Here is a 24,801-nt window from a genome sequence, read left to right as displayed (position 1 = left end):
TAATCTTTCAGGAGTTACTTCAGAAGTATACAGAAGCTCATTCACCCTTACCTGAACCCAGAGAGAGAATGACAGTAGGTCACTCCCCATGTGGTACACTGATGGACTTCCTCTGTCACTCAAAAACATAGCAGGACCTATTTCTGAAATTGGAAACATCAACATGCTGTCAACCAGAGACATATTGTAGACCTTGGGGCAGCGAAAAAATCAGTTGGAGAACTTTGTAACGTTGCCCATATAAGTCCCTTCTCTGTTTTCCTCTGTGAATTCATAGTAGGTAGCACTATCACCTTTTGAGATGGAAAAACATTCAATCTAAACACAATCACATGCTGGTTAAATTGGGCCAGTACTCCATTATATCAAGTAATCCATTGAGGCTTTAAAACCTCGACTTGTACAAACAAGAGTTGCTTGATGACAGCAAATGGATGACGTTTCAACTGAGAGATCCACAAGCTTTTTCTGTAATATAACAGTGGATGACATCAGACTCATTAAAACACACTTAGGCAGAGTGGGACTATCCTGTACATCACCGAACAGGCCATACATGACAAGGATGATGGAAAACACCTCCCACACACATGTGCACACACATGTGCACACACAGAGAGAGAGGCCGAGGGAGGGAGGGAGGGAGGTAGAGGGAGGGAGGGAGGGAGGGAGAGAGGGAGAGAGAGAGAGAAGGAGGGAGGGAGAGAGAGAGGGAGAGAGAGGGGGGGAAGGGACGAGGGATGAGAGACAAACAAAAAAAGATAACATGCCTTCTAACATGCAGAGTTTGGAGAGGACCCAGTGTGCTACCACAAGCCGTCCAGCATGTGCTGCCCATCAGTGGGACGCTCGAGACCGGAACGCCCCCCTAAACACGGGGTGTCCCGGTGTCCTACACCCCAGCAGATGGACAGACACTTCCACACGGGACACATAATAGAGAGACAACAGAGGAGAGAAAGAAAGAGCAGTGAGGAAGATAGAAAAGAGTTGTTCATGACAAGGAGGTGAGGAGAAGGCTGGAGACAACGCAATCTCCTGACTAAACCCCCACGGGTCTGTTTGTGTGTGTGTCCGTGTGTGTCTGTCTGTGTGTGTCTGTGTGTGTGTGTCTGTCTGTGTCTGTCCGCGTGTGTGTGTGTGTCTGTGTGTGTCTGTGTCTGTCCGCGTGTGTGTGTGTCTGTGTGTGTGTGTCTTTCTGTGTCTGTCTGTGTCTGTCCGCGTGTGTGTGTGTCTGTGTGTCTGTCTGTGTCTGTCTGTGTCTGTCTGCGTGTGTGTGTCTGTGTGTGTGTGTCTGTCTGTGTCTGTCTGCGTGTGTGTGTGTCTGTGTCTGTCTGCGTGTGTGTCTGTCTGTGTCTGTCTGCGTGTGTGTCTGTGTGTGTGTGTGTGTCATGGTCGGCCTGGCTCCGCCTTGAACCCGGAGTTTCAACATTGTATTAAAACAGATAATACTCTCGGCCCCTGGTCTTGCCAGGAAAGTCTCCACAGGAGAGTGAGACAGCGAGAGATAGAGAGAGAGAAATAACGAGACAGATTGAGAAAGAGAGACACGCAGCAAGATCGAGAGAGAGAGAGCGAGAGAGATAAAGAGAACAAACAATGTGAACGAGTGATACAGTGACATCTATTGACCTCTATCTCAATCGCAGCTGTCATCCACACAGACACGCACCACCACTCTCTAGGACAATCAATGTTTATCCACGGCCAATGAAAGGTTCTGAGTCATTTGATTCACTGTTACGACAAAAAGGCAGACTGAAAGTCTGGCCAGACCAAAAAGATAGGCTACTTAGACTGTCAAGTTATGTGGGTTGCAAAGCTTGAAATTATAGATGTTTAACATAATCAAACTGCGTGTTTCTGTAGTTCAGTGTGGATTGGCTAAGATGATGTTGCCACCTAGTGGTGAAAGATTGTGACGTTTATTGATGCACTGTCCTGTCGTTTCTGAACAAGAAAAAACACACACACACACACACACACACACACACACGGAGCACACCTGTGATCCAACATGACAAGGGGGCTCCAGGAGAGAGAGGGAGGGGGGGGGGGAACCAATCCTGCCTGTGGTCTCTAGAGGGGGCCATGAGAAGTACAGTCTATTTAGAGCTCGATAATGAACTGGCATGGGTGGAATCTTGAGCTCCATGTTCCCTCTCTCTTAACACACACACACACACACACACAATTTAATGAACGTACCCAGTTCTGACCACCAGCATTCCAGCCGGCGCACCTAAACCAAGCTAATCTGATCTGTGAACAGGGAACATGGGAAGAGAGGATTTATTCTGTGTAACAGGTTTACTATTGGACAATATCAAGTAGCTCTTCACATTCATACACACATATACAGATTAAAAGTGGATACACGGGGCTGTTTGTTTTACAGGTTAGGGCAGCCAATGTGGCGAGGGGTCATTGGAACTTAAATGAATCTTCCAGAGAGTTCCGCAGTGTCTTTGTCTCTCTGTCTGTCTGTGGGTAGACGATGAGCAGCCCACCATGGCTCGTCTTTCTCTCCGAGGACTGTTTATTAATAAACGTAAACAGATTCAGGGTAGCCATGGAAAACACATAGCAGCACACTGGTTGTCTGTGAGAGAGGAGGCAGGGTAAGTTCAGATCTCCCTCCCTCCCTCTCTCTCTCTCACTATCCCTCCCTCCCTCCCTCCCCCCTCCCTCCCTCCCCCCCTCCCTCCCTCTCTTCCTCCCTCTCTTCCTCCCTCCTTCTCTCCCTCCCTCTCTGTCTCTCTCTCTCTCTCTCTCAGTTCTCTCAGTCTCTCCAGTTGCCTTGTCTCAGAGTTTCATCCTGTGATAACAGTTTGAGGAAGACATGAGACGGAAAACTCCAAGAAGACTGCCAAGATGTGAGTATGTCCTGCTTGTCTAACTGGACAAAACTCCTTTCAGCGTTTGGGTACTTGTGTGGCGGGTCGAAGAAAATTAAAAGCTATGCATGAAAAAAGAAATCACGATTCAATTCTGTACCGTACATCTCAACATTCGTTCTGTGGAAATATGTTCTGAGAAAAGTAACTTTAGATTTAACTAATCAAAATATACTGACAGATGAAGTCTTAGGTATGTATTGTTTTAAATATATACCGATAGAATGTCGATACACATGGGTATAGCTCAGTGGGTGAGCAATCTGACTGCAGATCATCAAGTCCTAGATTTGAATCCGCCCCTTCATGTTGCTTTGGACAAGAGCTAAATGACAGAAATACACCAATATAGAATCATCTATATTTTCCTTTTGGGTACACACAGTGTTTTCTTAAACACAAGCTTTTGAATGCACAGCCAGCCCACATGACCGGGTGAGTGTGCTCATGGACAGTTGGATCTGGAGGCCTCCTCTCTGCCTGTGTGCCCCCCCAGACAGCTGGCCTACATGCCACGCCTGGGGCAATAACTGCCAGTCCCTGGAAAACAGCGGTCAACGTGACGTCAAGATGCTACAAATTGGGATTATTAAATTACTGTTAGCTGAGGGTGTGAACTGAATCAACAGAAGACAACAAACCTGTACGGAGTATTTTTGAAGAGCTTGATTATGGTAAAGAGGATTGAGAGGAACATGTTGATGTTGCTTTGAGGCTTGTTCTGGCTGCAGGGCTTTGGTGACATGTCCACATCCAGAGAGAGATTCCTACTGCAAGGCCAGAATAGAAAAATGTTTCGACAAGAAGTGAGATGCCAACCAGGGAACACGTATGTGTACCCTGGCCCGTACATGACATGTTAGGATCATTGTCCCCCGCTGTATAATCTGTTTACTGGCTGTTGTCGTGCCAAAAGCTTACGGGGTTCGTACATGTTTATACAATGAGACAGTGTCACATGTTATGTGTGAATTCCTCTGTGTGTGTGTGTGTGTGTCAGCACCCTCCCAGCTGTCAGGTGGAGTGTTATGTGGGTTGGATCCGAGGCAGCTGTCTGAGTGACTCAGGTCCCACCCCCCCCCCCCCCCCCCCCCTACCCGACACACACACACACACACAGAGTGCTATTTCACCTCATCAACTCACTGCACCTCAGGGCTGCCCAACCCGGTTCCTCTACCATCCCGTGGGTTTGGATTTCATCCCTACTTCAACACATCTGATCCCAACAACACACTAGTTGATGATCTACGTAACTGAGGTTTGAGTGAAAAAACCTACTGGGTGGTTCCTGTCCAGGAACAGGGTTGGTCCCCCCTCCTGTACGCTTAAGGTCAGATCTATGTATTGTCGAATCCTTCCCCTAGCTTATACCTTGTCCCCGCAGCGACGTGAGCCATGTGATTGGACGTCGGACCAGCTGAGCAGATGAAGGATCCGGAGAACGATTTCCAGCCGGACCCTTCGGCCGGCTTCCTCTTCATCGATGAGGAGGAGGAGGAGAAGGAGGAGGGGATGGAGCGAGGGAGGGAGACAGGAGAGTGTATCCGAGCTCCTTCGCTCCTCCAGGCGGGGGGGAGAGGTTCAGGGACAGGTCTGGGCAGGGCCCCTCTGTACGGGGCCCACCTGGGAGAGATGGATGAGCTTCTGAGGAGCTGTGAGGGGCTGACGGGCGTGCTGTTGGGCTCTCCGCTCTCCACCCCCCACCCTGACCCACACCCCCGGTGGGCCGGCACGGACACTGCCTCCGACGGATCCAGCAGGAGGCCCCGCGGGGGGCGTCCCGTCAGGCGAATCGAACCGCCCTTCGCACCCGCCTGGATGGGACTAGGACCCGGGGGGGGCAGGGCACGCCCCACCCACAGGGTCCGGGCTCCTCGTTGGACGGGTACGGGGACACGAGGGGTGCATCTTCTGAGGCCCAGCTGCCCTGACGTCGGCCGGGACCGAGCTGAGCGGGACCATGACCGAGTACCAGACAGAGCTGCTGGGAATGCTGGCCATGCTGGAGAGCTGCATGGAGGAGGCTGGCATGGACCTCACCCCAGTGGACTGGGACGAGCGCCCAGAGCAAGGATACCTCAGCCTGGGCAGGAACAGGGAGGCCCAGTCGCCCCCTCTCCGTCCCTGGGTCGAGCAGGGGGAAGAGGGGGGTCTTTATGGAGGGACCTGTGCTGAGACTGGGACCTACGTTGATGTCAGGGTTGATGTGGGAGGAAGCGGACTCTGTTCAGATCCCTTGGAGACGGGGGTCTCCATGGAGGGGCCCTTAGGGGGGGTAGGGGACTCCGAGGGGACAGCCGCCACAGGACACATGTCCGGGGTGAGTCGGGGCGGCGCAGACCCCAACCCCCTCGAGCCGGCAGGGACGGGGGTCGGGGTGGAGGCGCTGGGGGGTGACAGGGAGGAGCTGGGGGCGTTGGGCGCCCGTCTGGAAGGCTGCATCGAGGAGGTGGGGCGCCTGGAGGGACGGAGGGAGGAGCTGCTGGCCGAGGTTCTCCGGCTGAGGGGGGAGGAGGGGGAAGGGAGGGGGGAGGAGGCGGTGGAGGCGCTGCTGCGGGTGCTGGGGGTGGAGGCGGAGGCGAGGCGCGGGGAGAGGATGAGGGAGGTGGGGAGTCTGAGGGGGGAGAGGAGGGAGGAGGAGGGGAGGCTGGCGCGGGCGAGGCTGGAGAGGCAGGGCTGGCAGGAGGAGACACGCCGGCTGAAGAGGAGGCTGTTCGCCGTCGCCAGGGACTGCGCCCACAGCCAGGTCGCCCTGGCGACGCAGCAGAGCGACGTGGACAGCTTCCTAAAGGGACAGGTACGACTTCTAGAACCTTCGATCACCTCAGACAACGAAATCTTCTAGAACCTTCTGGAATTCAGTGAATCTACAAATCGTTCCACATGCTGCTCTGAGCTACACAGAACCATAAAGCCTTTTACATAAAAAAAATTACATAAACTTATAAATATAAACGATATAAATACTTTCTTTACTTCTTTCTCTGTCCTAGGAGGAGCTCCAGTCCCACGTGGCCCAGCTGACCGAGGAGGTGAGCCAGCTTCGCTCAGCCCATCGGGACCAGCTAGCCAGCCTGCAGGCCCGGCTACAAGCCCACACCTCCAGCCAGACCCCCAGCCCCCAGGAGGAGCTGTCCCAGTGTAGGAGACACTCTTGTGGGGACATCCAGCAGTATCTGCAGGGGGGGATCAAGGCCCTGGAGGAAAGGTACAAGTAACCTATCATCAACAACGTCTGATGCGCTAAACTCTCACATCTCAAAACAAATCGCTTTCACCGCAAACGTAAAAAGATTGAACTTTGTACTCTGTACTTTTGTCCACGTTCTACATATATGCCTTACGCCCTTAAACCCCACCCCCCACCCCCCTCCAGATATGAGCCTGTGTTGCTGGGGCTGGTGAAGCGAAGGGAGGGGGGGGCAGGGGCCCTGGTGAAGGCCAGGGAGCAGGCCCAGGAGCTCAGGGCCCGTCTGGGACCCCTGAGGGAGGAGAGACAGAGGCTGGAGCTGCAGAGGGTCTGTCTGGAGGAGAGACTCACACTCATGGACATGCAGCGGAGGGAGGACGTGAAGCGACACAGGGTAAAGGAGGAAGTGAGAGATACAGGATGGAGGAAGTGAGAGATACAGGAGGAAGTGAGAGATACAGGAGGAAGGAAGATACAGGATGAAGGAGGAAGTGAGAGATACAGGATGAAGGAGGAAATGAGAAATACAGGAGGAAGTGAGAGATACAGGATGAATGAGGAAGTGAGAGATACAGGATGGAGGAGGAAGTGAGAGATACAGGATGAAGGAGGAAGTGAGAGATACAGGATGAAGGAGGAAGTGAGAGATACAGGATGAAGGAGGAAGTGAGAGATACAGGATGAAGGAGGAAGTGAGAGTTTACACATTTTGTTGGGCATTATGATGAGCTTGATGAGGACTCTATTGTACTCTGCTCTTGATTTACTCTACTCTGTTTCTAGACTTCTCTGTTCTCCCCTCCCCTCCCCTCTCCTCTCTGCACCTCTCCTTTCACTGTGTGTGAAAGGAGTGTTTTTTTTAAAAGAAAATTCTCTCAAAAGTTAAAAAAATATATATATATTTTATACAAGGCAGATAGTATCACAGTGACTGAAATGTAGATGTTTTCATTTGTTTGTAAAAGATATATAATCCTTCTAACCCCGAGTGGTCCACAGGACATGGTAGGCAGGCTGGAGGAGAGCAGCCGACAGCTGAAGACTGAGCTGCTAGTTCAGAAGAGGAAGAGCAAGAAGCTGGAGGAGCTGAAAGACACCCTCAATAAGACGATACTCCAGTATAGGTCTGTTATCTTCACTACAGCAAACATCACATGCCTTCCTTCGGATGAATCAAGAGCTGTGTTCGACTTCATGCAGCGCCGGCGGCGCCGACAGCCGGCTAACTTGAAGCTGAGAATACCATTGGCTGCTTCAAGTCAGCTGGGCTGCAGGCAGCTGCAGGCGACCCCGGCGCTGCATGAAGTCGAACGCACCTATTTACATGTTTGAATGTCAATTTCACTTCCTGTTTAAACCAGGGGCGTAGGTTTGTTTTCAGACATGGATGGGACAGTTTTTTGATTGACTAAGGATGTAACCATTAGGGCCTAAATATGTTCTTATTAAAACTGTGGGAGGGGGACAGATTTACCGTTTTCAAAAAGTGGCTTGGACATGTCCCACCTATGTCTGATGAAACCTACAGACCTTCCCATGGACCTCACTTCAGTCCTCTTACAACAGGGACGCCATCCAGGACCACAAGAGTCAACCGACGACAGCAAACACGACAAAACGCGATGACATCATAAAGATGGATCTGTAACCACGGTCGCATCAGCGGGATCTGGAATGACAGAATCCAGAACACAGCGCAGCGGAAAACTCCAGAACACAGCGTAGTGGAACACTCCAGAACACAGCGTAGCAGAACACTGTGTATAAAGACGATTCTAGAGCTTGTAGGATGCGTCACCCACATGAATAAAGGTTTGTTCTTTCACTTCAAACTGTGCGAGTGCTGGTGATGAGCTGACAGCTCTGACTAAGGCTTCTGAAGAGAGAGGTGTGCATATAAGGACAACGCAGCTTTTAAACAGCGGAGAGAGCGATACGGGGTTAGGAGAAAGAGTACGTCATCTTTGACTCAACATACTGCAGCTCTGACCAGCACACTGTCTGATCATGTCTGTATACATTAGCAAAGGTGAACCTAAAAATAGCAGGGAGACCAATTTGTACAATCCTGACCTAAATATATATAGTGGGACCCAACTTGCATACCACATTAAATTAAACAAAGGCTGGGGGGGAGAGAGAGAAAGTTTTTATTAAGAATGCATTTACTGTACAAATGGAAAACAAGAGAATGAGGGAAACAGACAGAGGATACCTTCAAATACACATAACAATATGAAAATGTTCGAGAACACACCTAGTGTAGATTATGGGACGATCGATGCATGTATAAAAACTACTATCAGTGACCAGGGATCTAACCCTCATTTCTGGAGTCACCAAATCCATCCTTGACGTAGTTGTCTGAACATGGAATTTTGTCTTTCAACATCTTTTCTTTGCGGTCAAAAAGCTATACCTTCACCTAGCCTCCCTGTGCCAAGAGTCAAATTACGGACATTTCTGAATAGGAGAAGTCAAAGGAGAGAAGTAACATGGCAAGGAAAGGCCAATGGAGAGGGCTTAGAAAAATACACTTCTTTATAATACAGTACAAAAACCGGAGCTGGGAGAAATTCTTCCGACAATAAATTACTTCCTGTTGTCGAGACACGGCTTTCCATGGTACCGCCTTTAGAAACTACGAAAACATGGATGGGGGGGGGGGGTGCTCCTCAAAAACAAGACTGTCCTCTCTCAATCTCCTTTACCTGACCAATAAGAGATGTTCACTGTAAGCTAACTACAGTTCTCCTATATTGGACCAGTGTTAGCACTCTGATGTCAACCATAAACATCTGCAGAGATTCAGGAGAGGAGCTGACGAGAGCTCGCGGTGCTCGACTATGGAGGTGTCCTGAGCCCCGGGCTGCACAGTGGGGATGGGTGAGGGGGGCGGGTGAAGAGGGGGCTGGGGGGGCAGGGGGTCAGCCTCTAGACGGTGACCTCTGGATCGGCTGCCCCCTCTGGGTCCTCATCATTGTAGATGTTCTCAGCCTGGTTGGACAGACAGAAGGTGAGAGGTGGGTGAGCTGTGTGTGTGTGTGTACCGTCCTGTGTGTTCGGAGGAGCGAGTGTGTACGGGAGTCTCACCATCTGCCAGACTTGCATGATGTTGTCTTCAGACACCGAGCACAGGACCCAGGGCTCGTTGGGGTTCCAGGAGAAGTCTGAGATCTTGGCCGTGTGACCTCCGTGGATGAACTGCGGACAGCGACAGGGTTAGACCGGCTTCACAGACTCACAACCACAGCCCATTCTGACGATCATGTGCTCTCTGTTCCTGTCTCATGACGACACGGTCGGTGTCAGAGGAGCGTCACTCACCAGAAGTTCTGGAGGGCCATCTTCTGCATCTTCAGGAGACTGCTCCTCTCCGATTTTACTAGAAAAATACAAACAAGGATGTTTTACTGAGCAAATCAATAAAAAAGAGGTGTTTGGGTGTGTAGAGGTTCACTTACAAAATAACAGGGTCCCGTGAGCCAACCCTGTGAGTGAGTGTGTGTTTTATCTACCTGAGGTCCCAGACGTTGAGCCTCCTGTCTGTGCCGCTAGACGCCAGAATGGTTTCGTTATGGGGCGACCACTGGACCTGCAACGACCAATCAGAGAGCTTGTTACAGGTCCAGGCACAGAAGCTGGGGGGGGGGGGGGGGGGGGGGGGGGGTCCTACCTGGAAGATCTCGTCTTTGTGCGACTCGAAGGAGTGCAGCTTCAGTTTGAGGTTCCTCAAGTCCCAGAGGGCCACAGTCTGAGAGAAGAAGAAGAACAACAACAAGGAGGAAGTGAGCAAAACAGCTTCCTGTCTAAAACAGTCTCGTACCCCTCCATTCCAGGTAGGGGCAGCTGAAGCCAAGTCCTCCCCAGCCAGAGGAGGCCGGCATGGGGCAGACAGACCTTGTCGGCAGAGCCTGTGGCCAGGATGAACTCGCTGTAGGGGTTGAAGGACAGGCAGTTGACCTCGGCCGTGTGGGCGTCCACGGCGTGGCTGGGCTTGGAGGTGTTGTTGGAGCGTGTGTCCCAGCTGTGTGTGAGAGAGACACAGATGATAAACATGACGTTGGTTGACATGCTCAGATGCTGTATGCACTGCAAGGCTTTGGGAGAGACGCCCGGGAAACTGACATCATGAGCTTCTGGTCGTCGGCCACCGATCCGAAGAGAGATTCGTGCAGCAGGTGCCAAGACACGTCCTCCACCACAGCCGTGTGGCCCGTGAAGATGGTCTTGGCGTCCACGATCTTCCCCTCCTTAGGCACTGCGCTGATGTCCCACAGACAGATGGTCTGCATGGGGGGAGGGGGGACACAGATAGGAGAGGGGTAGAGAGAAAAAGAGGGGGAGAGAGAGAGAAGAAAAAAATTAAGAGATGAACCACTCAAACACAGAACACAAGCAGAGTTGTCTTGCCCATGTGTGTTTGTACGTCACAATCAGGTTCCCCCCCTCCCCCCCCCCCCCCCCCCCCCCCCAAGTAAGTTTACACAAACAAGGAATTTACCTTTGGTGGGCAGGTGCATACAATAAACATATAATAACCATATAAGAGTATTAAAAGTGTCTGCAGTCTTTAAATATAAATGTATACAATTTACAACAAAATGCTAACAATTCCTATTAATTCTAAAACGATACTGTACAATATAAATACAAAACAGGACAGTGCAGTAGTGCTGTTGCAGTGTGCGTTTGTCTTACGTGGTCGTCAGAGGCGCTGAGCAGGCAGCCAGACAGGTTGGGGTTCCAGGAGAGGCCGTAGCCCTCCTTCTGGTGGCCTCTCAGCCTCAGGTCCGGGGCGCACTCTCCAGAGGGGTCTGGGGACCGCAAAGGGACAGGGGTCACCTCACGCTACTGTAACGGCCTCACACACAGTGACTGCTACCGAGAACAAGGGACTATCAAAACGCGTCCCGGCTACATCTGAACACGCTGAACTTTAATTTACACGGAAGAGTGAGAATTGGAAGTGGATTTCTCGAAGCACCATGTGGGGACGAATCAAGAATCCTTGACACATTCAAGGGCTTAGATACTGGTGATGGATTGACACACAGGGCGACTCCAGACCCACGTACCTGGCTTGGAGGGGTGCTTGGTGTAATCGAACACCAGCACGTCCGAGGTGGGGGTCTTGGTGGCGATGATGCAGGGGTTCTGGGGCATGTAGCGCGCCCGGTTCACCTCGCCTTCGTGGTTTATCTTGATCTCAATCTCTATCTTTCCACTCACCGAGCCGAAGCCTCCAAATTCTGTGGGGAGGGCGGGGCAAGTTAAGACCATTGGTGATGCTTGTAGAAATGAGGGTTATTTTATAAACTTGTGTGTGTGTCGACACCTTACCTCCTTTCTCGCTGTCGTAGTGCGAGGCGTCGAACTGGGCATCATCATTGGGCAGCTGTACGCTGGCGATGACCAGGTGGTTCTGCTCGTCGGAAGTGTGCGTGCCCAGAACCAGGCGGTGCACGCTGAAATCCTTCCCCTCGGGTCTAGGGTAGGAACCAAAATCGTCATGGGTCTATTGCTGTTGATGCAGTGTGAGTCACTGTGAACAACTGAAAGAGTGGGTGCTTTGGTTACCTGGTGACATCGGGGAGCCACTGAGCGGTCAGGCTAGGCCACTCAAGGGCATGGGTCATGACCAGGTCATACAGGAAAGGTGTGTTCTTCTTCCAAATCTTATACTCCTCGTTGATCACCCGTTCCTCCACCGCATCGTCAAAGGCAGCTACAGAGTAAGACAGAGGAGATCGCGGGGGATATTTTGAGGTAGGTTTCTGACAATTGACACATATGCCTGCTTGGTCATGTTAAGATTTTCCCGGGTAATATTGAGATGCAGGCGGAATGCAAATTAGCCAGCTCACTGACGCGCGTTACGTCGTCCAAACAATTCACGGAGCTTGCAAGTTAGGACAGTATAACGACAAATTATGTTTGTTGGCAAATTATTTCTAATGGCAACGACTCCCTAAGATAGCAAGCTAATGTTTCAAATGATCAGTAATGGGATCACAGTGTGATGGAATTCCGACAGACATGCTAGCTAGCTAGCGTAGATAATATCGGCTTGCTAGCCATCCAACCACTGACTGAGCAGCACAGCTCAGCTAACAGCAGTAGCCCTAATTATCATAATGAAATACGAATCCGTTACCTTCCTTATCGGCCATTGTAGCAGAACCACCGGTAAACAGATGTTTGTAGCAAAAAATATATATATTATTGGCAGTTCAGCAGCTTGCTAACTGTGATATCCGATTAAAATGGTAGCTAGCAGGCTAGCCAGAGCGCTTTTGTCTCGCCTCTCACTACAACATGGGCACGTTCGCGCCAGCGCCTACAAGCGAGCCGTCAACTAACCAATCAGGAGGAAGCCGACACCTACGTCACTTTGGCAGCCATTGATTTCATGTTAATGTCATCCCGCGGCCAGAAGGGGGCGTCAGTACAGTAATTTATCTCGACAATTTTCTGCTGGGTCTGATTTAAATTTGCAGTCCGCTGTCCCACATCGATGCAGTACCCACGCTGTGAATCGAAGAGTTAACCCTTCGCGTGGATAACAACCATTCAAACGAATGGGGAGTGATATAATGTCGAAGACGACATGCAAGAAAATACCTCTGACATAAATCCTTAAGAGCACCGACAGTGCTGCTCTCCAAGACCACGTCCAATCATTTCACAAACACTTATTATCTAGCGCTGACTATCACACATTACATTTGTATCCAGCCAGTGATGCCAAAGGCAGAGTGGAGGAACAAGAGAACAAGGATAGTGTGACAACACAGGGAATTAAAGAGTAGTAACCGCTTCTGCTGCTGTGAGGGCTGTGTGGCACAGCTGAGCTGTGGATATTTTTAGCTGACGGGTGTAGTAACCTAGACCAAGGCTTTTTGATAGACCTAAATCAGCACATGTGGAGTTGAACTAGAGCTCTGTGTGTGTGTGTGTGTGCGTGCGTGCGTGTGTGTGTGTGTGTGTGCGTGTGTGTCTGTGTCCTTCCATCGCCAAGTCAATAAAAGTGTTCAGATTAAAGCCTTTGGGCACAAGCTATAGACTAGGCCTAACTGTTTTCTTTTTCAGGCCAAGCTGATGCTAATACCGTAGCTACCAAAGAAACTGTCTTTCTCTCCCTCCTTATCCTCCCCCCTCCCATCAGAAAACATAAATAATTCAACATAGTAATTTGATGAAGAAAAAAATTATGAAACGATATATTTTAGAAGCACTTATTTAAATCTTCACCCGAGAGCCCATCTAAAAACTAGAAGCCAAGTAAAACGTATATTTATACTTTTCTTGTTTCCCCAGCAGCGCACAAACAGACATAATCTGTTCCCGTTGCTGCAGAAAATTGCCTCTTCACCACTCAGTGAGCTTGGATAATGTAGCCTGCACACGCCGTAGGGAGTGCATAGATCAGAGCAATATTGATGATGACGGATCTGTCCATCGTTCGCTTTTATTGTAACAGTTAATCACTCCAGAGTTGGCTGTCTCAGCAACCTGTGATATTGCTCTGCATTTATGTTTCTATTTATTGTACAAAATGTCACTTGTGACACTTTTGTCAGGAAGTGGATTGATGGGACAAATACAATTTCGTGTGTGTGACTCCCTGAGGTATCGCCTAATCATTTGTTTTTATTTTTAATCGTCACTGTCATTCTTGTTAAACATTTTTACTTGCGCTGACAGTGGAGCAGATGTTTTATCCTCTATATTGCCAAATGTGAGAAGTATGACAATTGTGGATATGCGTACATAAACGCGCCTACTTTTATTTGACCTTTATATGACATTCCACTTTGGGCCAGAAGGTTTGTACTGGTAAACTAATCCCATTTCCTTGTCTCATGGGATCATACTGTAGATGACACACACGCACACACACACACACGCACGCACGCACGCACACACACACACACACACACACACACACACACACACACACACACACACACACACACACACACACACACACACACACAAAACTGGGTGGAGATGAGGACACACAGTAGCTCACTGGGGATGCGTACAGAACCGGTTAAATGAATTACCACAGACCTGACCCCAACATGGAACAGAGAGAATCAGTAATACGCTTAACACAGCATACAGCAGCATTAGTGACGCTGGCTGTATTTGCCACAGTGTCGTATAGCCATGGTATACAGGTGGCTTTGTAATTGGGGTTTTATCATCAATTTGAACCTCAAACCAAATTGGCCAGGTTTAAATGTGACGTGTGACTTAATTTGCCGTCATTATTAGCACAATCACTCTCAGCCACGGATGGCTTTTTGAGTAGCTTTTTCCGCGATTCTTCAGTGTTTTCTTTAGTAATTCCTTGCCTCTTGATTCAGTTTCCCAGTGGAAGCCAGCTTTTAAAACACAGGCTAGTAATTGGAAAAAAGGACCCTGCAGTTGGATGGATTGTGTTGTGGCTCAATGGCTCGCCTTTGGGACAGGGCATTGATCCGAGCAGTTGGATTTATGTGTTTTGAATTGTTAGACCCTTTCCCCAGTGCTATACATTTTCACCCGCGAGGTCTCACTAATATGGCTCTGGGTTCAACAAACTGCCCTTTAGGCTCCTATAGGTCAACGTACCTGCCTCTAATCTCCTATTAATCTCAAATAGAAATCCTTCCCTTATCCTTACTTAAGTGAACGGGGTTAGGGTGGCTGAGTTTGGGTTGGAACCAAGCCATTTTCTGCAGCTCATGCCTTGGGGGTAACTGTCTCAGTTACTGTTGGGATCAAGGTTGAAATGTATTGTGGGTAAACAGTGTGTGACGTAGGGCGGGAAAGGCCAGGGAGAAAGTGGTCTGGGAAATAGGACATGCTTTTTAATGCAGGCAGACAGGTCTGTTAAGCGTCCATTCATTTGCTAAAAGTTTTTTTTCCCCTATGAGGTTCCTGTCACCTGTGACCCGTCATTCAAGTTGTATCTCTCTAATCCATAAAGCTCTCAACCTGAATATGTATCACATGCCCATAACCTGTATTGGGCACAGCTAAGTGGTTTAGAGTGGATTGCCTTTGTTGTCTTTTAAACACACACACACACACACACACTGCAAATGTACGTCAGAACACCTGTGGCCTTTCATCTACCTTTGTCACAAGAAAAATTGAATGTGAAGACATAAGTTGAGCAGTAATACTGCAGATACAAGTCAATACATCGAACACATTTGAACAGGAGCCTTACATAAAAAACCTTTCTATAGGAAATAAACACTGCACGATATTAGCCAACACAACCAATCGATATTAAAGAGATGTGTTGTGTTAAGAACATCCCATGGGCCTATCCGAGGTTGCACGTGCCGCAAACCTAGCTCTCTTTGCCCAGCCAGCGAAAGCTGCAGCTTGGCAGCATAGGGATAAGGCGTGTAAATGAGATATAAGCACGGTATCCATATGGGCTGAAGGGGTTTTTAAGTTAATTAAGAATCCTAATCATCCTTTCCTTGTTATCCCCGCGCATTGTGGTTATAACTGGGTCAGGTGTGTAACCATGGAGATTGAGTCTGCCTCCCTTTCTCCATCAATTTCTTGCTATTCAACAGTACCACCCGTTACCGCTACAGCTCAATTTCACATACCAGGAATCGCATCCCTCGTGCATCCCCCTCCCCACCCCGTTCTCATCCCCCTACCGTATCTCTCACCGCGCCTTGGATGCAGTCAGTGACCAGTGAGCTGAGAATCGTTTTGAACCGTTCCGTCCACGCACCAGCAAAGCAAAAATAAAACCCAAACGATGACATTCTTACAGATACAACAAGCGCAAACCGACATTTGACAACTTCTGACCCATTCCTTGCCTTCGCTGCACCTTGCTGTAACTGGTAAGTATTTTTAGTTTTAGGGAAATTATCCTATCATTTTCTGTCCAAGCAGAATATAGCGTGTACGGGATGCCGATAATGATCATAATGATGACAGTGGTCAAGCCCAATCTAATTTGGGGATGGCTATTATACGCTGCAGAATTCATCATTGCCATTTGCCTTTTTAACGGAATTGTAGTATAAATATTTGAACACAAATATAAGACAATCTAGTAGGTATTGAGTGACATATGTGCCACCATCGGCTACCTCGCAAAGCTAGTGTTTAGTTCACGAAAACGTCAGTTTAGACATGCAGTGTGATTGTTTCCTACTATAGCCATACTCATCAACGGTCTGTCTTGAAGAGAAACACGTCTCGAGAATGCATGCATATAAAGTTACGTTTGTCATAGGTCATCCCGTACCTACAAAAGTCCTATGACCCCCGAAATCTCTTACAGACAACTTAACAGACCGTTAATGCGTTGACGGTCCCAGGGGGATTATCATAATAACTAGTCGCATCAAAGCTGGGAGTAATAAAACAATCTGCAGCTCGGGTACATTACGTTTCCAGTTAGAGATGAACATTAATCAGGATTGCCAATAAACAGGAGCAGATTGAATCCCAGAGGTGATGTCGAGCTGAAACTATATTGCATAGACTCGGGTGATACAGATGTCTTAATGTGTTGCAATTTATTGATAGTGTATTATTTAATTGTTTTCCCTTCTGGTGGGCTTGGGGAAATGTTTGCAACATTCGGCCTTGGAATTTCAAAACGATGTGGACTGAAGGCAGGCTGGGTGACTCCCCAATTTCGGAGTCGAACCATGTAGGGCAGAAAGAGAGGCTGATCGTAGATCGGTGTCTTCACTGCCCTTATTTCTCTTCCTGTTGAATGTCAAAAGGTAGATGTGAGGGTTCAAAGGTCATGGGGAAACCTAGTACCTTGGAATGGAGGACAATGAAACAAAGGATTGTGATGGTGGTAGGTGTGTGGTGGAGTGTGTGTGTGTGTGTGTGTGTGTGTGTTTAAGGGAAGGATAGAGAGAAAGTGCATCTGTTCTTCATGTTTTGTGACTTTCCATTCTTGCCTGCGAGTGATTTAGCAAAGCAAAAACTGACGTGTGATATGAGAAGGGGCACACACACGCGCACACACACACGCACACACGCACACATGACCACAATGTTCAAGCCTCTTACACCTGCATTGGATTTACATTTACATTTACATTTAGTCATTTAGCAGACGCTCTTATCCAGAGCGACTTACAGTAAGTACAGGGACATTCCCCCCTGAGGCAAGTATGGTGAAGTGCCTTGCCCAAGGACACAACGTCAATTGACACGGCCGGGAATCGAACTGGCAACCTTCAGATTACTAGCCCGACTCCCTCACCGCTCAGCCATCTGACTCCCGGTGGATGGTAACAAAATATTTACATCCATAGAAAGGTGAAATAAAATGATCAACAATTGGTTGTGCTGAGCATCCATTATCATCAGCCTTGTCCATTTAGATCCCTGGAATGCTAATAATTATGTATCATAAACCGTTTTTAGGACGGTTGAATTCCTGTATTCAACCGAATACAGGAATTACTATTTTTTTCACTTTCCTGTTTTTTCTGTCCTTGCTGGCCTACAAGGCCTCCCACACGCGTGTGCATGTATTAAGTATTCATGCATTTGTGTCACACAGTTTATTCCACAGCTAGACGAGTGTGTATACCAGCTCTTAGGGCTGTGAAGAGCCACATGTTCACGGTGGCAGAATGATGCCTCCTGAAATATTCACCAGGGGGCGCTGATTTGGGTGTGGATCCTGTGTGTTTGAGAGAACGTAGGAGAAGTGACAGTTCAAATCAGAGAAGTTCACACCCTCAAAAGGCCAACCTGGCCAGAACTCACTGTGTCATCAAAGAGACACAGAGCCTCAGATGTAGTACTGGGAAAGGGCACATGCAAAGGCCAACACACACAACTGAGCCAACAGGAAAACAGAAGACTGGTGTATGTCTCTCTCCCATCTCTCTCTCTTTCCTTCTAGGTTTCTCTCCCTGTCTGTCTCTCCCTGTCTGTCTCTCCCTGTCTGTCTCTCCCTGTCTGTCTCTCCCTGTCTGTCTCTCCCTGTCTGTCTCTCCCTGTCTGTCTCTCCCTGTCTGTCTCTCCCTCCCTCATCCAGACACACAGTGGCCACACACAACCCATCCATTGCAAGGAACTGTTGGTCTGGCCTCCCTTTGAAATGAAAATCCAATGAAAACAACAGAGGCAGAACAGATACTTATCATAGTAATGAGTGCACTCCATGCTTGTGTGTGTGTGTGTGTGACCTACTGGTCATAACAACCTTACACTCGGGCGGTTGGATCAAAGGAAGCATCCATGATTGTGTGACCATGAGTGGTGTCCAGTATCCACTTCAGATTCGCTATGCTAATGAAACGGCACACACAGGCACAGACAAGCACGCGTCTTGGGTACTTTCAGGCTTGTCGGTTCCTAGCTCTGAGAACTATCAAAGATAAAGAAGAGAGAGAGAAAGAAATTGAGGAATAGAGCGATGGCCTGGATTGATTGCAAAGGGTGGCCTGAGTCGTAAATGAGCAACGTGCCTTAGATGTGTCTCATCTCATCCCAAAAGATTTGCCCATGTGCACGTTCCCACCCTCAGCTAAAGCAAGGAGTACCAGCGTGCTTGGATTCGATCTCCCTGATCTCCCTGCAGGCCCTCTGTCAGTCCCACAACCAGGCACAAGCTATGTGAGCAGGGCTAGGGTGAGGCAGAGGGGACGAGAGGTGAGACGCATCCGGGAAGGCACTCTGCCCCCCCCGCTCCCTCGGGCCTGCCAGCACAGTCCCAGGTGGGCGGGGAGCTAGGCGGGCAGATTGTGGCGAGGGGGGCATGGGGGAGGGCAGTCAGCCAGCCACACGGCTGTATTAGGGAGTCAGGTCGCTGAGCGGTTAGGGAAGCGGGCTAGTAATCAGAAGGTTGTTGGTTCGATTCCCGGCCGTGCCAAATGACGTTGTGTCCTTGGGCAAGGCACTTCACCCTACTTGCCTCGGGGGGTATGTCCCTGTACTTACTGTAAGTCGCTCTGGATAAGAGCGTCTGCTAAATTACTAATTGTAAATGTACTGTATTAGTCAGCCCCCAGAAAGCAGGCCATGAGTCAGGACAGTTCCCCGTCTCATCCATCACAAACCTCTTAACCCATTTTCCCACCGCCCGGCAGCTTCATAACCCGTTTTTTTTGTCTTCATTTTTCTATTTTCCGCTATCTCTCAGTCTGTCCTCTGCTGACGGTGTAAGTTTTCTGTCCTTCTCAGCCTGACTGGTGCCGGAGGAGAGAGAAAGAGGGAGAGGAAGAAGATTTGAGAAGGGAGAGAGATCAGAAGTGAGGCTGAAAGGGGAAAGGAGATATTTAATCAATTTTATTTCCTTTTTTTCTCTCACATCCCCTTCAAGTTGACGTGTAGAGAAATGAGAAATTAAAGGAGATCAAGTTTGTATAAGGGTACTGTTTTGCTTTTTTCGAGTGAAAAGTTGAAGCAAAAGTAGATCAGTTTTATTCTCCCTTGAACACAATTTACCTTTTTTATTTTTACCTATTCTCTTCCTACTGTTCTGTTTTTATTAGAACACTGTTTGTTGGAGATAGAGACAGCTCAAGATAAAACATGCTATTCCCTTCTCCGTTCCCCTGATGTAAACCCAGATGAAACTGTCAGGTTGGGGGAGAGCTTGAGGTTCTAAAGGTGACATGAGTGGTTGCACTTCACCAGAGTCATTCAGATCAAATCCCAGTTGAGACATTCAGTGTTGTGAGCCTGCTCTTAAGTGGAAATGGCTCTCAGGCACACGTTAAAGCTTGAAAATAAACACACACAACATAAAAAAAGAGGTAAAACAGGAAGCGATGGATCCACAGGTGCCTCCAGTTAAGGATGTAAATCCTCAGGCAAGATGTTCAACAGTCCATCAGTTACCACACTTACCACACAACTCAGTTACCAGGACATCTCCGTTCATTTAACCCTGTAAGACCCCTTGTTGTAAAATTACGTCACGTTTAGCTCTTTAATTGCTAATTTCTTTTTTTTGAAAGACCAAATGTATCCAATAGAATTGCAAGGCCAGACAATAGGACCCATTTGTTATGTAAATGTAGTCGTTCCAAATCTTATTTGCAAATGTGTTTTTTGGAGAGCTAAAGGTGATGTTGAAATTATAGGGTTGGGTCTTACAGGGTTAACAGCCCCGCCCCCCCCCCCCCCCCCCCTCTTGTATGACAGACACACTCCTACATTAAACATGTCTCCTGACTTCTGAGCACCATCCAGCCAATTTGTCTGAAAACATGGCGTGGCCAACGCCATTAACGCTCGCCGTGGTCGGTGCGTTACCGAGAGGGACTCTGTGACTCACCTCATTAAAGGTTTGATTGAGTTCCATTGATCCAATGGGAGAAGCCAGGCCTTGGCCTCAGAGTTAGGCCTTCTGTCTATTTCACGGCACTTAACGTTCAACAGCAAGCGTGTGACCGTATCTGTGTGCAATAATGCCTGTGATTGGATCTGTAGTAATGCCAATTAAACTATGAAATCACAAATAAATACATAATTTGATGTTTTTTTTTAATGATTTCTTTGTTGCTTAAGGAATCTTTGAATGATATATCTGTGTGAAACCGTGCTGTTGGATTGAGGTGCTTAGCTGAGGGTGGAGAGACTGTTTTTCTGTGGCGTAACTGGTCTAAATGTGGATTGAAAGAACTGGCTGTGTTCACCTTTATATATTCATGTTCGGACTCTTTCCCTCCTCCAACATGGCACTTGTTAATGTGTGTTTCAGATGTGCTGTGTGCGTGTGGTTCCATGTATGTGGACAGTCTGTGAATGTGTGTGTTTTTGGCTTCCGGTTTCCCTGGCACTTACGCAGTGTGTGTTTTCATGTGACTGCAAACCTCTCCTTCTGCTATCCTTCCCAAAGAGACTCCATGATCACAAAGCTCCACCAGCCAGGCCAAACACACACACACACACACACACACACACACACACTAAACACAACAGCAGGCTCCAAGCCTCTCCCTCCCGCAACACGGGATATCGCCATGGTAACCTCAACAGGAAGTGCGATAGGCCTCCTGTCTGTCCTTCTGTAATGCCTGTGTGACTCTGCCACATGTATCACACACACACACACACACGGTAAAACAAGACCACACCAACACACACACACACACAGAGATCCTCACACACACTGTCCACACAGGTAGAAGGGCTGGAGGAAGGGGGCGGAGCGATGGGAGGTCTGGAGGTGGACAGGGAAGGCCACGGTGTTGTGCTGACAGGCTGAGAAATTAACGAGTTCCCAGATGAGATGCCCGAGAGCCCAGAGACGGCCCCCATACGTCAGGGGAGCGGCCCGGCCGGCTGAGGAAGATGGATGGCCCTCCTGGTCTGACCCTGGGCCAGACTCTCCTGCCGCCTCTCTGAGGCTGCGGGGGGTGGGGGGGGGGGAGCAGATCAGACCCCAAGGGCCTGATCTGTGCTGCGTGAAAATGCTCGTGAGAAGTTCTGCGGCGTTTAAGCAATAATTAGCTTCCGTTAGTAATGCACGTACACTCGCAAACACGTGTTTGAGGTTGGCGTCACGGTTGCTAGCTTGCTGCTTGTATAATCTTGGAACATGTCCAGATAGCATGAATAAACCATGGCTAAACTGCAGGTAAACTTTACACATCATGAACACTGAGAGCTTGAACCAAACACAGCGTTCCCCTTAGCACACTGCATGGTGGAGTACTGTTATCGCCAAGGTTCTCCTATAGAGGAGTACTGTTATCTCCAAGGTTTTCCTATAGAGGAGTACTGTTATCTCCACGGTTCTCCTATAGAGGAGTACTGTTATCTCCAAGGTTCTACTATAGAGGAGTATTGTTATCTCCAAGGTTTTCCTATAGAGGAGTACTGTTATCTCCAAGGTTCTCCTATAGAGGAGTACTATTATCTCCAAGGTTCTCCTATAGAGGAGTACTGTTATCTCCAAGGTTCTCCTATAGAGGAGTACTATTATCTCCAAGGTTCTCCTATAGAGGAGTACTATTATCTCCAAGGTTCTCCTATAGAGGAGTACTATTATCTCCAAGGTTCTCCTATAGAGGAGTACTTTTATCTCCAATGTTCTTTTGTAGCACCAGGGTTGCAGTGTTAAGTGTACCCACATAGTCCTCGAGGTGACCATAGACAGGATAGATTAGAATCAGATTCAACTTTATTGCCACTGTGCACAGTACCAACGCAGAGCCAATGAAATGCAGTTAGCGTCTAACCAGAAGTGCAAACAGTAATGGCTTGTAAACAGGTATAAAGTGCAAACACAGTATAATGGCATTGACACCATGGGCGGGTTTAGTGTTTGCGCACACTGAAATTCAGCAGCTTGTTTGGTCAATAAACTGAAGCCTGAAGAGATGGAAAAGGGAGGGACAGAGAGAGAGAGAGAAAAAGGGAGGGAGTGAGAGAGCGCGAGAGAGAGAAAAGGATGGTTTTTAAACTAGTTTTCCCTCTTTCTGTCTAGTTCTTTCCCACCTCCACATTCTCTCCTTTGCTTTCCACTTCTCTCCTTTCTCACATACTCTCCTTAATTTCTTTTCCCATCCTTTCTCTCTGAAGTAATTGCGAGCACCCATCTCTTTCTCTCTTTCACTCTCTTTCCCTCGTTTATATTCAGTGTCCTTATTCTTCTATGGAGCCACTAATACATTCATTCTCTATTCATCGCCCTCTCCTCCTCCCTCCCTCCCTCCCTCTCCTCCTCCTTCTCTCACTCTGTTTGAGGTGCACCCCAAGAGAGAACGGGCCGCAGCCTTGTGTCATGAGCAGGAAAGGAAAAGAGGAGGGAAGAAAAAGGTGGAAAGTGTGTGCGAGTGTTTGTGTGTTTGTGAGAGGAAGTGTGTATCTCTTAAGATCTGATCGTTTTTTATTACATTTTTAATTCTATCTCTTTATTTCTTTCTAATTGTGTCTTTCTCTGTGTGTTTGTGTGTGTGTGTGTGTGTCTTTAACAATTTGTACTTTTTAAAAACGTAACAACAACAGTTTGTGTTTTTTGAACTGAATCTGAAATGTGTATCTTCAGCAGCATTATAGGCTATAGTAGGACTAAGCAGCTCCCTTGCAGTAATATGACAAGGCAACCTAAAAGTGTTGAACTAGCCTTAATCTGAGTTGACAGAACAGGGTTTACGTGCAACATTTTACATAGTGGTCTCTAAAAATAAACCTTTTAAAACTAGGGCCCCTCTGTCCCCACAGTGCTTAACAGATTCATTCAAGCCATCTTACATTCCAACTTATTTTCCTTTTCTCACTCCAGTGTATGTGCTTACCTGTGCTTCCATTGTTTCATGGTGTATCCATGTGTGGGATTGAGCATGTGTGGCATTTGTGTGTGTGTGGAGTCAGTTGGCTGAGCGGTGAGGGAATCGGGCTAGTAATCCGAAGGTTGCCAGTTCGATTCCCGGTCATGCCAACTGACGTTGTGTCCTTGGGCAAGGCACTTCACCCTACTTGCCTCGGGGGAATGTCCCTGTACTTACTGTAAGTCGCTCTGGATAAGAGCGTCTGCTAAAATGACTAAATGTACATGTAATGTAAATGTGTGTGACAGTGTGATGTGTGACAGTGTGACAGTGTGACAGTGTGTCTGTGCGTGTGCGCTCATGCGTTTTGTGCATTCACACTCATGTGTTTGGCTACAAACCACCTGAGACACAACTCTGACGTATTCCTCGTGGAACATGCTGTGCTAACCAAAGGTTTGTGTGTGTGTGTCAAGAGAGAGAGGGAGGAGGGAGGGAGAGAGAGAGAGGGAGAGAGGGAGGAGGGAGAGAGAGAGAGAGAGAGAGAGAGAGAGGGAGAGAGGGAGGAGGGAGAGAGAGAGAGGGAGAAAGGGAGGAGGGAGAGAGAGAGAGAGAGGGAGAGAGAGAGAGGGAGGAGGGAGAGAGATTTAAAAAGTAGCATTGGGGCTGGGTGTGTGAGTGTAGCGGTTGGACACAGTGCACCTTCATATTTTATGTGCCCTTGAGCTGTCGGTTTAGTCTCAGCATAGTCCCTCTGTTTTCAGGATGGAGAGGAGAGGCGAGGAGAGGAAAGGAAATGGGGGTGGGGGGAGAAGAGGAAAAGTGGGGGAGAAGAGGAGGGGAGAGGGTCGGGAAGGGTAGAGGAGATGAGGAGGAGAAAATAATGGAATAAGGAGCTGAGAAAAGGCAGGAAGTGGAAGATGAGGAAAGGTGCCTCCATGAGAAACGGAACGCAACAGAAACAGACAGAAACAAGATGTGAGAGATTTGTACAAGATAAAGAACATAAGAGAGGATGAGGAAATCAGAGTCGTTTCATGACTTTGCTGAACTGAGGAACTTGACCTTACTACTTGATCCGGTATAGTGTGTTTCGGTGTGTTTTCTCCCAGGATGCTGAGTTTGTGATGTCACTTTTTAAGGTCAACTTGTGAAAATAGTCTCTAGAATGACCCAGAAGACAAACACCATCTGACAGGGTCACTCCTCAACAGCCGGCCTCTGCTGATATTTCTAAACTGTCTGACGTGTGTGTGTAAGCCTCGTGGTGCGATCTGGGTGCGTACAGCATCTCAGTGCGTATGCTTATTTCACAGCTTTCCTTTTGTAAAAAAAACAAAACAGTTGGCAAGTGCCAGTAATCTTCTTTTGGGCGTCATAGGAATCCAAAAAAGCCCGCTCACCCATTCTCTTGTTCCCTCTCTCTCCCCCCAGTCCTCCCCCCCTCCTCCCTCCCTCCCTCCCTCACCCCCCCACC

The 24,801-nt window shown here is 48.4% G+C and overlaps 2 protein-coding genes across 2 annotated transcripts; one reads left to right on the top strand and one right to left on the bottom strand.

Moving 5' to 3' along the window:
* Nucleotides 1-4,325: 4,325 nt before the first annotated feature.
* Nucleotides 4,326-7,922, top strand: LOC136962532 (desmin-like). The gene is made up of 6 exons (XM_067256324.1): nucleotides 4,326-4,785; nucleotides 4,817-5,697; nucleotides 5,894-6,108; nucleotides 6,277-6,484; nucleotides 7,090-7,214; nucleotides 7,657-7,922. Exons 1-6 carry the CDS (start codon nucleotides 4,326-4,328, stop codon nucleotides 7,736-7,738), a joined length of 1,971 nt encoding a protein of 656 aa, XP_067112425.1. The 3' UTR covers nucleotides 7,739-7,922.
* A 304-nt stretch (nucleotides 7,923-8,226) lies between these two features.
* On the bottom strand, nucleotides 8,227-12,390 carry rbbp4 (retinoblastoma binding protein 4). Its single transcript, XM_067255374.1, has 12 exons — nucleotides 12,248-12,390; nucleotides 11,671-11,818; nucleotides 11,434-11,579; nucleotides 11,169-11,342; nucleotides 10,792-10,907; nucleotides 10,219-10,379; nucleotides 9,991-10,117; nucleotides 9,767-9,844; nucleotides 9,609-9,685; nucleotides 9,418-9,475; nucleotides 9,184-9,294; nucleotides 8,227-9,087 (listed from the first exon to the last, which is right to left on the bottom strand). Exons 1-12 carry the CDS (start codon nucleotides 12,261-12,263, stop codon nucleotides 9,025-9,027), a joined length of 1,275 nt encoding a protein of 424 aa, XP_067111475.1. The 5' UTR covers nucleotides 12,264-12,390; the 3' UTR covers nucleotides 8,227-9,024.
* Nucleotides 12,391-24,801: the final 12,411 nt, after the last annotated feature.

Source organism: Osmerus mordax, chromosome 18, assembly GCF_038355195.1.
Source record: "Osmerus mordax isolate fOsmMor3 chromosome 18, fOsmMor3.pri, whole genome shotgun sequence".
NCBI lineage: Eukaryota > Metazoa > Chordata > Actinopteri > Osmeriformes > Osmeridae > Osmerus > Osmerus mordax.
The sequence above is the reverse complement of the archived record's forward strand: the minus strand, read 5'-3'. Positions and strand labels throughout refer to the sequence as shown.

Coding starts and splice junctions, on each gene's coding strand:
- LOC136962532 (XM_067256324.1), top strand. CDS start 4,326: ATGAAGGATCCGGAGAACGATTTCCAGCCGGACCCTTCGGCCGGCTTC. Junction 4,786..4,816: donor CCGGGCTCCTCGTTGGACGG/GTACGGGGACAC, acceptor GCATCTTCTGAG/GCCCAGCTGCCCTGACGTCG. Junction 5,698..5,893: donor ACAGCTTCCTAAAGGGACAG/GTACGACTTCTA, acceptor TCTCTGTCCTAG/GAGGAGCTCCAGTCCCACGT.
- rbbp4 (XM_067255374.1), bottom strand. Junction 10,118..10,218: donor GACGACCAGAAGCTCATGAT/GTCAGTTTCCCG, acceptor TCTCACACACAG/CTGGGACACACGCTCCAACA. Junction 9,088..9,183: donor TCATGCAAGTCTGGCAGATG/GTGAGACTCCCG, acceptor CTGTCCAACCAG/GCTGAGAACATCTACAATGA.